The 16,278-nt window shown below is 42.2% G+C and overlaps 2 protein-coding genes across 4 annotated transcripts; both read left to right on the top strand.

The window, feature by feature from the left end:
• The first annotated feature begins 395 nt into the window (after positions 1 to 395).
• Positions 396 to 3,266, top strand: LOC128766268 (cell surface A33 antigen-like). The gene is made up of 7 exons (XM_053877790.1): positions 396 to 441; positions 765 to 931; positions 1,343 to 1,556; positions 1,622 to 1,786; positions 1,862 to 1,978; positions 2,603 to 2,726; positions 2,804 to 3,266. Exons 1-7 carry the CDS (start codon positions 396 to 398, stop codon positions 3,264 to 3,266), a joined length of 1,296 nt encoding a protein of 431 aa, XP_053733765.1.
• Positions 3,267 to 3,955: 689 nt separating this feature from the next.
• ildr2 (immunoglobulin-like domain containing receptor 2) lies at positions 3,956 to 14,928 on the top strand. Of its 3 annotated transcripts, XM_053878043.1 has the most exons (10): positions 3,956 to 4,091; positions 6,914 to 7,243; positions 7,638 to 7,757; positions 9,640 to 9,696; positions 11,015 to 11,161; positions 11,255 to 11,416; positions 11,589 to 11,690; positions 11,865 to 12,066; positions 13,390 to 14,053; positions 14,540 to 14,928. In XM_053878043.1, exons 1-10 carry the CDS (start codon positions 4,052 to 4,054, stop codon positions 14,573 to 14,575), a joined length of 1,860 nt encoding a protein of 619 aa, XP_053734018.1. In that variant the 5' UTR covers positions 3,956 to 4,051; the 3' UTR covers positions 14,576 to 14,928. The 3 variants fall into 3 exon arrangements, with proteins under 3 accessions (XP_053734018.1, XP_053734019.1, XP_053734020.1); XM_053878044.1 differs by lacking the exon at positions 9,640 to 9,696; XM_053878045.1 differs by lacking the exon at positions 11,589 to 11,690.
• The last annotated feature ends 1,350 nt before the right edge of the window (positions 14,929 to 16,278 follow it).

The following is a 16,278-nucleotide window of genomic DNA, read 5'->3' as shown; positions in this document are numbered from 1 at the left end:
CAAGCGGGTGGGTTGAGGTAGCTCAATGCTGCTCTCTGCAGGTCAAAATAGGCGCGACATTGCCACCTGATCCATCATACTGTATGTTAATTTGAGGGACACGAGTGATCGGTTGAAAACAATTCAATACAATGACAAACAAAGACTTTTTTTTCCAGTCGTACTGTAATATAGTCAAGTTTCCCTGTGTCCACTCCCTCAACACCCAGAATCAGTCAACTGTTGCAATGATTGGTCTCGACAAGTCATGTGATCCTTTACCTGTTCACTCATTACCTAGAAGTGTCACCCTTTCATATCGGAAGTTCACTGAGAAGGTCAGGTGAGCTCTCGGTTCATGACCGCAGGCATCCAAGTCTTTTTCGATTTTGGGATTTCTATAACCACTCAAAACAATGACGAAGAAGCACTTTTTTCTGCACCTGCTTTTAACTCTCACAGGTACGTTCAATAATGTGGTTTTCTTTTCACACAAACCTCTGCCACGCCTTTATTTTATGACTTTTTGTGTTGATCATTTACCCACCCGGCAGTTAGAGAAGTCTGTCGACCACACCAAGGCATTCATTCATTTAAATAAAGTTAGTGCTGTAAAGAAACATGTAGTTTTCCTATTTGGCCAGAACAGTATTTTGAATTTCAAGAATTTTCTTTGAATTGTAATGTAGTGTTTTGTGCGACATGTTTGTTTAGCAAAGCATATACAGACTGTAGTATTTTCAATTATATTAAAGTAGTATATAATAACTGTTTTTTTTTTGTAGTTCTCCACAGTAGCTGGGGTCTCGAGGTGTCCACCCCAGTCAAAGAATATGAGGCCTCTAGAGGCGATGACGTCACTCTGGTCTGTTCCTTCATCCCAGCAAATCCAGAGATTCGAAATTTGGTTCTTACATGGGAGGTCTACCCAAAAACTCCTGGGGACACTTTGGTAAGCTCTTGAATAATTTTGTGAATTTTTGGGAAAAGAAAAATGATCATGTCAAATCTCACTAATCACACTTTTGAGGATAAATCTGATTGTGTCATTCATTTAAAAAATAAATCTATATTTAATGGGAGTTAGTGAAACAGATGTGCTTCAGCCATGATGGGTCGGTCTGCGTGCTGAATAAAGAGCAGCGTCAAAAGGCTTGACAGAGAGAGTCGGACGGGGTTAGTCGGGCTTTAGTGCTTCAACTTGAGGTCACCCTTCATTCTGGCCTTCAACAGGCTGAAGAAAATAACTGATGCACAGGAGAAACAACAAATTGTAAACTACTTTCTCAAGGTTTTAATGCAGGCGTGTAACATTCATGTTTATAGTGGCAATTAAATCATTATCAACTCTCTTCTTCCGCAGAAACCGGTGGCCATGTATTTTCTAAATTCCCGTCCTGACATTTCCCCCGCGTATGAAGGAAGAGCCTCTTTAGAAGTGGACGTGGAAAAAGGGGAGAGCAAGCTGCATTTGATGAAAGTGACACTGGAGGACAGTCGGAAATACCAGTGCAGTGTCATGATCCCAAATGATGACGAAGGGACTACATTGGCCACCACAACTCTTCTGGTCCTGGGTGAGAAGCCATGAAGGGTGTGTGTTTAGAAGGATCCTGGGCTGACATCTGCTTTACCTATCTAGTCCCCCCCTCGCCACCTATCTGTGGTATTGAGGGAGAAGCAGAGTATTGGAATAACATCATCCTAACCTGCAAGTCAGAGGAGGCTTCTCCAGAGCCAGTTTATCAGTGGAAGAGCTACAGCGTGGACAACATACAAAGACCCTTCCCACCGAAAACCACAGAGAGTATGGGTTCTGATGTTGAGCTAAAAATGATGGATAATTCACTTGTGCTGAATTAGCTTTCCCGTTACCTTTCAGAGGATGGCGCTCTTTCTTTGTTCAATATTTCCAGGGAGACGTCAGGCTATTTCAGGTGCACTTCTACAAATCGCATTGGGTCTGCTAACTGCAACTTCACCCTGGCAGTGATGCCCCGTAAGTGTTTCACACTTCAACACTTTTCAAAGCCTTTTCAAAGCTCTCGCTCTACTTTCCTATACTATACTGCTATAAATGATGGAAGCCCATTCCTGCCAGGAGAAAGAAAATAATAGCGAGTAAAAATAAAAAGATAAATAGTTTGATGGGCGACACTAACACCTTATGAAAGGGAGTTCCATGTTCTGCACCAGAGGCGCGATGCATTCATGTAACTGCACTTGGCTTCGGTAGTTTTGGTGTTGCGCGTTTTTAGGTGACATAGATATCAATTTATGTATTTCACTAACCACATACATGTTTTGAAGTACACTTTTTTATTTTTGAAATTACATTTGCTAACATTTTTTTCTTGTACTTTTTTTTGTTTTTTTTCTTTTCTTTTAACATGGCAGTTATGGGCTTCCATAGAAATAGAAGAGTTCCTGTCTGTGGGGAAAATCAAAAGGCTACATTTGTTTGCCACCTTTCAGAATAACAGTGACCCTTGAGGTTTGGGGCGTTATGTTACGCTAAAAGGTGGCAAACAAATGCCTAAGGTTTGCGTTTCACGGTACACCAGATATTGATGTCTCACCTGAAGGACTAAAAATCCAAATACGTTCCCTTGTTTTTCAACAGCTAGCTCCAACATGGGGGCGACTATCGGTATTATCGCAGGTGTTGTCGCAGGTTTGCTTTGTCTGGGGATAACTATATACTGCTGCTGCAAGAAAAAGGGAAAGAAGGACAAGTACCCTGAAAGGTATGTTGTGTAGATCATCACGTTTCAGGAAGGATATAGATTATCGCTGCTTAATATTTATCATGACCATTTCTCAGTTCTCCTACCCAGGTGGCTTATTATGACAAAGATGCGCCTGAAAGTGGTGTGAAGTATGCGGATGAGGACAAAAGGAAGGTCCAAGATGAGGATGATGTTTCATTCAAGAAAAGTCGAGAGGAAAGTCCTGACCGCAGAGATAACAAGAACGACCATTACAACAGTCATAACAGTCGCAGTGAAGACCGTCCCAAAGAAAGGGGAAGTCGCGACAGGCTGGACGACAATCGTGAGCGTTACGGCGGCAGTCGCGACAGGCTGGACGACAATCGTGAGCGTTACGGCGGCAGTCGCGACAGGCTGGACGACAATCGTGAGCGTTACGGCGGCAGTCGCGACAGGCTGGACGACAATCGTGGGCGTTACGGCGGCAGTCGCGACAGGCTGGATGATCAGCGGGACCAACGGCGCGGAAGTCGAGATCGGCTTGATGACCGTTATGAGCAGTACGATGAACGTTAAGTTTCAGTTCTGTTTGTACGTTATCTGTAAATGCACTTAGTATAATCAAAATGACAACAGCAGTGCACCATAGAAATGAGTATAAAAATACTCCGTGAATGTGAGATAGATTCGCTTTGTAAGAACCAAAACCGAGTTAAGTTATTGGATATTTTCTGGCTTAAAATTCTGATTTGTTCCTGAAATCACTTTTGGTCAACCTAAAGTGAATTCACATAGTGTTTGCTCAATTTAATGCCTGTCCAAATACTCGCTTAAAAGAAACATGAGTTATAGTTTTCTTTCACTATTATCGTGTAATTATTTAGTAGTTCCATAGCTGGTTATGTCATCTTTTTTTCTTCTTCTTCTTTTTTTGCTATTGATGCTCTGTAGAACTATGGCTGATGATGGAAAGTATAAAATAAACTTTTTTTTTCAAGATCTGTGGCACATTTTATCCTGAATATAATGAATAGGTTTTTGAACAGTTTGAACTTTTGTTCATGTTTATAGTTCAATATCACTAGGAAAATCTGATACTCACACAGATAAAACGCGTCTGTAGAAAGTAACATACGACATTTTAATCAATTTCCCACGATTCAAGTGAGATTTCCGATAGAATTTCCTGAGAATTCGTCAGGAAGGGGAAGAGAGTGGTGCCTGCCGGGACTCACCTCCGGCCGGAGTGGTACAGCCCCGCTATTGAAGCAGCAGCAGCAGCAGCGGTAGCAGACGGCGGTGGAACGGAGAGGCAAACATGTTTAAAAACAGCACCTGACTGGGACTTAACCGATTTTATTATGAACTTTAACCGCTTGGCTGTTTTAGTCGGAGCTTTTGGTGAGTCTGGTGGACCTTATTTTGGTGTTTATTACTTGTTGCATCAGCGCGACAGGTTGTTCCAAACTTAACGGTGCACCGACTTTGACTGGAGCACGACGTCAACGATGTCAAATAATCTCGGTTCGATGTGTTTATTAGTCCGACAACTTTGAAATGTAACTCCGGATTTCGACGTTAAGTAAATATATTGTGGTATTTGTTTATCTGTTAGTGACTCAGAACGCTACAGCTAAGATGCAACTACTAGTTTTTCTATCTATATTATGACTATATACATGTAGTTACATACATGTTTATATGAAACATTGTTAGTTTCATAGAGGAATCCATGTTCATGTTCTTTGGTAAAAGTCTCAAAAAATGCTATTATTATGTTATTCTCTACTTCAGTAATTAAGATTTTTTAAACACACATATATACCGTATATATATTATTAAATGAGTTAATATCAATTTACATATTGAACGTGTTTGGAATTAGTGCCACTTATTCGTCTGTCAGTTTTGTACAAACATTTCCCCCTTGTTTTACCTTGTTACCAAACAGATCCTCATTTTTAAGGCCTTCACAACAATGCATGTTTTCACTGGAATACTCTTTTACTGCAGCATATTCTTCTCTTTTAACACTTTCTTCAGTCTCTGTTATTGAGAAATGTCTAACAGAAGTTTGATGAAGCTCAAGGATTATATTTAGTCTTATCGTTGTTTTCACACTGAGTCAATGTGAAGGAATGTAAAACTCAGTAAAGACAGGAAATGTGACGACTTTGGACAGGAAAGTCTGATCTTGTTCAGGAAACGTGCTCCACAGGGCTGCAAATCTCAACCTGGATTCTCTTGAAGTTTGCCCACTGGTTGAAATCTAACCTCATCCTGATATAGGGGTCCTACATTTGTTATTAACTGTCTGCAGGATTCCAAACTGCCCATTAGCAGACAGTGAGTCACACCTGTAAACAATATTTAACCTGTGAAATGATGCGTCTCAAAGTGTCACCTCAAGCTCTCATGAAGTAACGGTTCAGTTTAAATCTCTGTGTGGTAATTGGTCTGTGCTTCTGGAGCTCGGCTGGGATTGATCTGCCCATTGGTTAAAAGTGTGTGTTCACCTCCCCCCTCCTAGATCCTCAAGTGGGACAGGAGGGGAGGGTGAGATTTGCGGCACAACAGTAACAATGGAGTGGTTTATGTGAGAAAGAAACAATGATAGCAGGACTTCTATTGTGGGAGGAATTCGGGAGACCACAGTCGTCCTCCTCAGTATTTGTCTAGAAAAGATAAAGTGTTATCACTCCTCTTCAGCCAGTTCACGAGCGTGTTACAGTTACAGCTCATACAGTGAGGTGCAATAAAGACGAGCAAGTCGCTCCTGTTCTCATCATAATTTCCGGTCAGCTGCTCACTGTTTTGCTCCTGCCGCACCTTAAATTCTCACTGTACCTCCTGCCTCTGTGATGAAAAGCCCCCCTTCCTCCTCGCTGGGCAGCCTACCACCCCCACACACTGGAATTTAACCCTTGTGACCCTGGTACCCCCCATAAACACACGCGGCTTCTAATCTGTGTCAGTCTGAGTCAACTGATCTCTCGGTCAGTTTCATCCTGACTCATGCAAACTTGGTCGCAGTAATAACTTTTAACACATGAGAACAAAATATGGTTGTTGTGCTAATGATAGCGGACAGATTCTTTCAGGTTTGGAAAATAATAAATATCGTACATATTATTACATATTATTAGGGGTGGGATTCGATTAAAAACATTAATGGAATTAATTAGAGAATTTGTGATTAATTAATCTAAATTATTCACAGTTTAATAGTATAAGAATGTTTGCCAGAAGAAGCCACATTTTTCAATTTGAATGAATGTGTTATATTACTGAGTCAAATGATGGACCGTACGTACAAACAACAAAATATTGTTTATTTTGCATCAGTTTGACAATAGCACAATAAATCACGATGGTGTGTATATTCAAGTTTTTATATCACTTTATTTAAACTAAAGCTCTTTTCATGTCTTGAAAATATTTGTATAAGAATTTCAATTTTATTAGAATTTCAGGTACATTCAGAGTAGTGGAAACCCTGGCCATTGTTTAGTGAAAAACCTCCCTGAACCAAAGCAAACAGATGCTTTTGTTTGCTTTGGTTCAGAGATTTCTCCATGTTTGTTGTTGTTGTTATCATCCTAGCTGCCACGTGTCTTGTGCATCAGTGTGATCAGTGGACCAGGAACTCCTGCACTTACAAAGGTTCCATGTTGTCTGGCGAGCAAACTGTTCAATTAAATTAAATAAAATTACAATGACTAAATGCGATTAAAATATTTTAACGTGTTAATTACGATTAATCAATGAATCGTAATTAATGCGTTAAAGTCCCACCACTATTTATTATGCTATATTCATGGTTTCTAAAGAGAACGTGTCAAAAACACAAATCTTAAGTGCAGTATGATCTCAATCTCTGCTCTTCGACTGGCAAGCCAATGGAGATCATAAATGCCGAGAATTCATTGAGAAAAAAAATGTTAAGACAGTGGCAGATTAAAGACAATTTAATCTGAAATATGGTAAACTGAATGGATATTTGTATTTCAAGGGGGAGACTTGAGTGTCCTGTGCTGTGAGTTAGACAGTTATTGTGTATACAGTGGATGCCTTATGCTAAAGGAAGCAACTTTTTCCCATCGAAGAGGGCCATTAACAGACCGTTTTGGTTTGACACTTCTTTGTAGGACAGGACTGATATCAAGCCAGGTCATTCCAGTACAAAGCTTTAGCATTTCTCCATTTGTGTGCTCTTGTTTCAGTGTGTCTCAGCGATGGCGTGCACGTCACAGTGCGGGAGAAGCAGCGGTACGCGATGCTCTTCCAGTCGGTGGTGCTCCCATGTCAGTACCAGACAGCATCCACGCAGGCTCCAGTGGTGCAGTGGTGGTACAAGTCCTATTGCCGCGACCGCACCCGGGAATCCTTCAGCCTCCCAGAGTCTCTGGGCATGAAGGCTTCTGAGCTTGGACCGACGTCCCACCTGGAGTGCTCCGACACCAGCCGCACTGTGAGGGTTGTGGCCTCTGCACAAGGCGCCTCCATGACACTGGCTGAACACTACAAAGGGAGGGACATCGCCATCGTAAACAGTAATGCCATGGCTTTATTCTCTGGTTCAGCACCATGTTTTGTTTTCAGATTCTAAATTAAGACTTTTGTTATCGGAACACAATAGAACCCAAACTCACGCTGGTCTTATCTGCGCCACACACCTGCACGCTGTTGGACTCTGAACTGCTATGTGAATAATTTAGTGGCCTCACTAGATATCATAATAATATAGTATTCTATAACAACTTCACAGTTATCCCTAAAATGTTACATTCGGCACTGAGAGGTATTTTATTTTGATAGAAACCTATCATAAGCCTTTGCCCTGTCGACGTGGATGGCCATCGTCTGTCCTGCGCAAGCTAATTTATACGCTGTTGAATCTCAAATACCGTCCTGCTAACTTGAGTGGGATGTCTGTTCTGCGTGCAGAAGCGGACCTGAGGATCGGGGAGCTGCAGTGGGGCGACAGTGGAGTGTATTTCTGTAAGGTCGTGATCGCTGACGACCTGGAGGGAAAGAATGAGGATCAACTGGAGCTGCTGGTGCTAGGTATAACTGTGCTTCTATTCAATTCAGGTTTTTTTTTAGCGCCACTCAGTAGATTTAAGGTGTTTTGTTGTTGATGATCTGTTTGGCTCAGCTGTGAAAAGGCTACAGAGGTTTCACTGTGTTTAACTGTTTCGACTGCTGTTGCCAAAAACTTAAGCCTCTCCTTAAGCCGTTCCCATGGCAACCTGTTTGTTCAGCCAAACCTGGAGCTTGTTAAGTCTGGAGTGGACATGGAAGGAGAGAATAAATTGTGGCTTCTGGCTGAAGCTGGAGCCGTGAACGCAAACCGATCGTTATCCCTTCAAGTTTAAATATCAAATTAAAATGCATTTTGTTTGTCGGCTGAATACTAGAGCGCTCACCTGCTGAGCTCTAATCTGATAAGCTCACACCAGACTGGAGGATAGGCCATGGTACATCTCTATCTATCTATGCATCCAACTATATCTATCTATCTATCTATCTATCTATCTATCTATCTATCTATCTATCTGTCTGTCTGTCTGTCTGTCTGTCTATCTATCTATCATCCACCCATATTAATTGTATATTGTATATGTTTTTTTTTCGCATCGTACCTGCTTCCTGCTGTAAAGCCAGTCGAAAGAATTTTACCTCTCACCATCCACCCCATATTCATTTGCCCTGCTCGCGCCTATGAATCTCCTCTCAGAGACACATTCCTCCTCAGCTTTCTCATGTTACCCAGCGCTATGGAGCCTCCTGGTATGTAGGTGAGCCGGCCAGCGTGAGCAACAGTATCACATGGAAGCAGAGGGATGGCTATTTGCCCTCTTTTACTGGTACCAAGTCATGACCGAGCCTCATCAGGCAGCAGCAGGTCATCCTTGTCATTTCAGTCTCATGCTGAACGACATGACTTGTTTAGGTTCCTGTGTGGTCACAGTGTTTCACAAACAAGCCCTCGACTGAGTCCTAGATTCTGATGAGCCCTTGTGGTAAACTTTTGTCCCAGAATTTGCGGCCCAGTTCACATAGCTAAAGTCTTTGTGTCCTGATACAGCGTCACTTGGCATGAATCCAAATGATTTATGCAGCTATTTGTACACAGGATGAAAGAAGCTAAATTCTGCTTTCATTGGCTCCTTGGTTAAGCAGTGGTACGCCTTATGGTTTTAATAGAATCGTGTGACACATTTAAGTCATTACAATTCCTACCTACTGATAAAATGTATTTAAAAAAAAAGCAAAATAGTCATAGGATTTTGACCAAAAATGTTAGGTCAATGGAGCAATTCTTGTCACTGTGTGGATGTTCTTAGAGAGGAGAGATTGATGGTGATTCTGCACCCTGAAACTTACATTTTAGCAATTTTTATGTTGCATTTTAATGAGATGATTCACTGCAAGAAAGGCACCTGTACTCTACTACTTTCGCAACACACCGGTGGCAGAAGGTAATTTCTTTCTAGCGGGTGGTCTGCAGCGCTAACATAGACATGTCAACCTGCTAAATTTAGAAGTGGAGTAACACAAGTTTGAGACAACTTAGCATGTGGCTTGGTGTGGCGTCTGCATGAGAGCATGAGGGTATCCTGCTTACTGGGATAAAGGAGTTACATGAATAAACCAGAAACTTAATGGTGTTCTGTATTTTAACCTCTCAGAAGATGATTTTTGAGACCTTACCGCCACTATTCCTTTTTCTCTGCTCACCCCTTTTCTTCTTGAACTATGAATCGTAGAGGTGACATATTAGTTATGAGCTACCGTGTTTAGGGTTCTTCAAACCTTTTCTTTGGCTTGTTTGGTCTCTATCATTATTGCATGGCCCTCAGTCAACCCGCTGTCTCCGCCTTGACTCTGTCCTGCTTCTTGCCTCCTCTGCCAGCCTTCACCTCTGCCCTCTGTCTCTCTGCAGGCAGGACAGGTCCCAAAGACGATATCTTACCTGAGTTTGATGTGGAGATCATGCCAGGTACGCCGCCAAAACACCACTGGTTTCCTGGCTTCACTAACCCGCCTGTTTCTAACTTACCAGTCAGATCTGATTTCAGTCTTTTTCTGTCCTCACATGAACCATTTAGGAATTGCTGATATAGCTGCAGCATGCTAATATTTGACCATATATTTAAATGTATTCACTGCAATTTAAGATATGTAGTTTCACATATATTTATTATATTAAATATCATTAAAAACAACACAGTTATTGTCAGTCCTTCATTTTACTCCAACAAAACGTTTTCTTTTTTTCCTTGAACGACCTATCAAATAAAATGTAAGTACTTACTTTAAAGAATTTAGTTTTATTATTTTTTTGATTTTCAGTATACATCACACTTAACATGTATCTCCATCTAACTACTTTTTTAAAATTAAAATTTTAATTTTTAATTATTTTCTGTTTCCTCTCCGCTTGCATTTAGTTATTTTCTTTCTCACTCTTGGCGTTGCTTCATCTTCTCCTTCAAACATCCCTTCTTTATGCTTGAAAATGCATCCAAAGTTGCGAAGGTTTATCATTTATCTCCAAATGCAGTTTTAGTTTTTTTCCTTTTGTGATGCAATGATATGTTTCATGTCACCCTGGTCATATTTTTAATTTTGGGTGTTGAAGACATCCAGGTGAGACTTGTTCCTGCCCACTTATGGCAAACCAGATCTTTTATTTGCTCACATCCAGAACTCCACTGGTGAGATGTTTATGCAGAGACTTCAGCTCGGCACCACCCTAAGGAAGTTTATTGTGAGATTTTGTTTTTGACAAGATTCCCTGGTGTTTCTTCCAGTTAGTCTGCGTTTGATGTTAATGTTCCATGGAGAATAGAAAATTGACTATAAATAAAACAGATGCCTAAAGGCCTACTGAACTGTACTGTCTAAAGTTTGCCAGTGAATCTGAGACAACTTTAGAAAATGTTGGGATTGTAGCCACTAGAAAAGAGGTGTCTTTGCAGAACAGTGCCCCCTAACGTTAGTCCCCATGTCTTCAGCAACAGCAGTTCCCAAAGGACCAGTAGTATCAGCAGTACTTAATTCAAATGTTTGTAGTTATATTTGCCTGAACAGCTCTCACTCCTTTCTTTACTGAGTTACTTCTGTGGACAAAACATTTAGAACATGCTACTGTATGAATCTCTCCAGTCCTCTTGTTCACATAGTTCCTCCCTTATCTTGTTTCAAAAAACATACTGCCACTGTTTTTAATGGGCTGATGTCATAAAAAAAAAACTCTAGGTTGATTCCGCCGTCATACAATGCTGGGTGTCTGACATCATACGTTTGTACTGCAGAGTGGGCGTTTGTGGGCTCGGTGGCGCTGGGCAGCCTCTTGTTCCTGCTACTTCTGGGAGTCTGTTGGTGTCAGTGTTGTCCTCACTCCTGCTGCTGCTACGTCAGCTGCTGCTGCTGCCCAGAGACCTGCTGCTGCCCAAGACAACGTAAGTCACTCAGCAGCAAGTTCTCCGCTCCTAACAGTAGCGAATGATGAAAAAAAACTGTGCAATGAAGAGTTTTTTTTTTATCGTGTCCAGTGTATGAGGCGGGGAAGATGGCCAAGAGTGGGCAGCCCCCACAGATCCCTGTGTACCCTTACTACATTCCTGCAGTCCCAGCCGTGGTTCCCAATGTTTCCTCTTCTCTTTTGGACCCCAAAATCCCATCTTTGCCCTCTGTGGAGAATAATCTAGCTGCTGGTGAGTGTTTTCTGTCTGTTAGAAACTCTCCTCACCCTCATCCATGAATTCATTGTCCTCGCCGCACGTTTGTTTGTTTGTCATGTGTCTCTCACAAAGTAACACTGCATGATTTTATCGAATAGATTTGTGTGTCACCATTGTCTCCGCAAGTAACTGTGCGTGTTTACAGTTCGCAATGGGTATCGACTGAAATCCAGTCAAGACTCAATGAAAGCTCGGTACTACATTCAGAAGGCTCAGTTTCCGCCTGCCAAGATGGCCGCTCTCCAACGTAAGCCTGCAGAGACGAGGCCTTCCCTGTTATCTGTAGCGCCCTCAGTGATGTGCACGTGTGTGTTCAGTAGCTGTAGTTCTCATCTAATCCCCATCGTCTTTCCACATCTTGTTGTGTTAAGGTGTATTATTCCTCATGGTTGTTACTGACTAACCGCGTTGGTCCAAACAGCCGGCAGTCTGTCAGAGCTCAGCTCTCTTCACGACGGAGGAAATACAGATTTCAGACACACCTATCAGACGGTGCAGATGAAGGCGCTGCCTCCGATCTCCGACGTGGACGACCGGTCCATGGTGAGAGCCGCGCCGCTGACTCAGAGTCGCAGGCTACGTCGGGACAGACGCAACCTCTCCGATGACGAACTGGACAGAAGGTCTGTGGATTGTGGACTGAAACTCATGAGTTAAAACAAGAGTGTGTTATCATTTATAGAAGGCGCCTGCGGCGTCACGTGGCTACCATTATCTTGAGCTATAGCTACATTCATCCATACTCACAGGCTACATGGGCCTGCTAGTGCTGACGGTGTGAACAAAATGTCTTGGTTTTAAGCTGTCTGATACAACTAGGTTCAATGGACTTTGCAGAGTTGCAGAAGAAGAGTGAAGTGTCTGCAGGCTTTGGAGGGAGACACAACTAAACGATAAACTCAAGGCCACTCCTTAAATCTGTCTGGAGCAGGGATGTGAGCATGTGATACTTGGAATTGACTCCCATTACCGTCACAAATTCTGACTTCGCCTGTGGCCTGAATGTTTGGAGACCCTAGCGTCTACTGTAAAGTGACGCAGTGTCAATGTTAGTTGTTTTTTTTTTAAGTCTAGTAATTAGTCATTATTTACATAAAAACATTTTGAGTAATCATATGATTTAGGGCTGAAACAAAAATGTTTCTCAAGGACTTGACTTCTGTTGCACTCTGTAACTGATGTAACCGTGGATGTAACGCTTGTTCTATGAGTGAGATGTTTAAAATATTTTGCTATATAGTAATTAGTGGTGGGACTTTAACAAGTTAATTACGATTAATTAATTACAGTTAAAAAATCACAACATTTAAAAAAATGTAATTTAATGTCACAGTTTGCTCTCCAGACAACAGGGAACCTTTGTCAGTGCAGGAGTTCCTGGTCCACTGATCACACTGATGCACAAGGCAGGTGGCAGCTAGGATGAGAACAACAACAACAAACATGGAGGAATCCCTGAACAAAAGCAAACAAAAGCATCTGTTTGCTTTTGTTCAGGGGTGTTTTTCGCTACACAGTGGCCAGGGTTTCCACTACTCTGAATGGACTTGAAATTCTTTTAAAAATTGAAATTCGTATACAAATATTTTCAAGACATGAAAAGAGCTTTAGTTTAAATAAGGTGATATAAAAACTTGAATATAGCCACCATCGTGATTTAATGTGCTATTGTCAAACTGATGCAAAATACACAATATTTTGTTGTTTAAATGTATGTATGGGTCCATCATTTGATTCAGTAATATACCAAATTCATTCACCCCTAAACTGCGATTAATTGAGATTAATCAATCACAAATTTTCGAATTAACTAGATTAATAATAATATGTGTTTTATATTGGACAGTGAAAGATCTCACTATATGTGTGCGTATGTTTTGCGCTGCTCGTACATCTTAGTTTCTCTGTCTTTTTCTTTTGGTGATGGGTTTGCTCTCTGTGTTCAGGTGGAATCCTCATTCTGAGCATCTGCAAAGGAAGACGCTGAGCAGAAGGGGGCGCACTGGCTCCCTAGACGAGCTGGAGGAATTTGCCAGATCGTATGACACCCACGGGCGTAGAGGGGCGGAGCCTGTGGATCGGCTCTATAGCCGAGATTATAGCCCGTCTCGGCGTCCATACAGAGAGGAGGAGGACGACTGGGGACGGCGTAGCCCCTCTCCCCTCCCACAGAAGAGGAGGGACACCTGGGACAGCGACCGTCCCTCACGGCCGCCACTCAGCCGTGGTTATGACGACGCCTACCTAAACAGCGTGCTGGAGAGTAAAGCGAGAGGAGCAGGAGGCGGAGGGAGGGGGGAAGAGGACAGTGACACCCCTTCCAAAGGAAGCTCCAGGGGGAAAGGTAGCGACAGCTACTACAGCCGCTCGCCTAGCAACCGCCCAGAAGAGGACGACCCCTTGCCTCCCTACTCTGAGCTGGAAGCAGAGCGGTACAGGAGGGCGGGTCCGAACACAGACCGGTACCGTACTGTTGAATCCCCCAGAACCGATCGATATCGAACCACTGACCCGTCCACGAGGCCTTTCTGTTACACCCGCCCCCCTCAGAAGGGGGCGTCCCAAACTCTCCAGGGGAGTCGGGAGGAGCGAGATAAGAGCAGAAACTTGGTGAGTTACTTGTAGCAGGAAACTGGACTTCCTTCCTCCTTCCCTCAAAACAAATCCCTCAAATAGTTTCAAGATAAATACACTGGCTTTTTTTTAACCAATAACCAATGTCATTTCTAAGTTCCTTGCACCGCCTAGTGGTTAGAACATGTCATTGACTGAAAGAAGCTGACTCTAATGTAATAGTGGCTGCATAGAAATTTTGTGTCTGTTACATTTGAATTTCAACCGTCTGAAAACTGTTATCACGGTATGAATTTTAAATAATCCCTAAATGAATATGCTGCTTCCACAATGAAATCACCTACAGTTTTATTCCACTGTTTCCTCTTTCGTTCAGTGCTGTTTGTCACAGTGGCTGAAATGAAACCTTCTGCTTCATAAACATCTAACAGCTGGAGCTGCTTGGCCACTAACCCACACCACTAACATTACACCAGCATGGATGCCGAGTCTGATTGTGGCGCTTGTTGTGTTTCTGAACAGAGCACAGCAGTGAGTCGGGGCTCGCTGGTTGTGTGACACTGCACGAGCCTCCTCCCCTCGCTGCACCAGAACTCTCAAAGTCAGGAGGATCCAGCTGTTGAGCCTTCAGCCTGTGTGACTGTGTCAGCCAACCGCGTGGTTTTACCTCATCACTTTCCTAACCTGCATGTGTGACAGACTTGTCAAGGCGTTGCATTTTCACTGTCTTGTTGTGCTCTTACTTTGGTCTTAAGTTACACTGAAAACTTCGTAGTCTTATGATTTTATACGTCAAGCCTCAGGTTCACTTGTGAGTGCCAACTTTTCAATGTTGTTTTGTCATTGTCAGTGGACTGAGTGGTTTTATTTGCACTGCTGAATTACTTTTTTAATAAAGAAATGAAATAAGAGTGATCTGTTTATTTTTTTATGTAGATTGTTACCATTTCCCCACAACTCCTCAAAAGTGCTGCAGTGCGAGCAAGTTTTTGTTCCAACCAATGAACAGCTAACCAATCGGGTATCAGCTGAAACAAGCAGCACCAGACAACCTACAATCTGAAGACACCTGGATGGTGAGAAGGTGTCTTCTTCATTGGTTGGAAGGAAAACCTTCTCTCACTGTGGTCCATTGGCGGATCAATTTGAGACCCCTGCTCTTCTTCTTTTCTTCTTTTGGCTTCTCCCATCATTCACCATGAGCTCAGTCATCTTCATCTTCTCCTCATCAGTGAACCTTATTGTTTGCCTTCCTGCTCTCCATTTTTCTCATATTTCCAGCCTCAACATCCTTCATGCCACAGTGTCTCACCTCTCCCTAAGACCAAACCATCATGCTTCCCTAACTTTGTCTCCTCCCTTACTGGTCACTGTCAGTTCCACCATGCCTGCACTCTCCTCTTCATCTCCATTGATCCTTACTCCGGATGACTGATCCCAAATAAGTATCTGTTTTCACTACCTCTACTGCCTCCAACTTTACTGTTGTCCCAGTCTCTCTCTCACTCTCATTCCTCTTCTCTACAGCTTCTCCTTCTTATTCTCATTGCTGTATCATCAGCAAACATCATATAGAGAGCCCTTTTTAAACTCATCTGTCAGATGCTGAAGACCCTGATCTAGTCTGTTAAATCAGTTGATATCTCATAATCATTGTGTCTAGCATCATGCTAATAAAAAAAAACAAAAATCATGAATTGGTTTCATGTAACAATGGGGAACCAAAACAGACACAATGAAAATGAGCTTCATTTTCTCATCAAACAACTTTGTGTCTTTGTTTTAAATCAAAACCTGAGAGCAGTGTGCAGAGCTTCAGATCGAATGTGTTTGGTGTAAACCTGGTGTTGGTGATAAGAGGTCCAACAGTCAACATGACTCAGTCTGGAAATGAACTTTACACTCCCTTGTTTGCCAATAACAAGGAAACACGGCTTGATCCCATTAATTCAAATTCAAAAATTCAAATCATTCAGATTGAGAACAAGGTTGGGGCATTGATCAGAGGGACACATTGGAAAGGCCCCGACCACAAGTGAGGTGCCAGCAAGAGGATTTTTCCTGGAGATATGATTCAGCATTAAATAACTGACTTAAACTTGTGACGTACTATATTAAGATTGTGGTTTGTTTACATTACATTAGATTTGTTTTATTTCGTTTCTAAATATTGTAGTTGAGGAGGAAGTGAAATGTAAAATAAGTGCTTCTGTGATCAGTAATTCAAAATAGAGGAGGAGAAAAAGCCTATATTTAGGGAC

Source organism: Synchiropus splendidus, chromosome 10, assembly GCF_027744825.2.
Source record: "Synchiropus splendidus isolate RoL2022-P1 chromosome 10, RoL_Sspl_1.0, whole genome shotgun sequence".
NCBI lineage: Eukaryota > Metazoa > Chordata > Actinopteri > Syngnathiformes > Callionymidae > Synchiropus > Synchiropus splendidus.
This window is presented reverse-complemented; position numbering and strand designations above follow the sequence as displayed.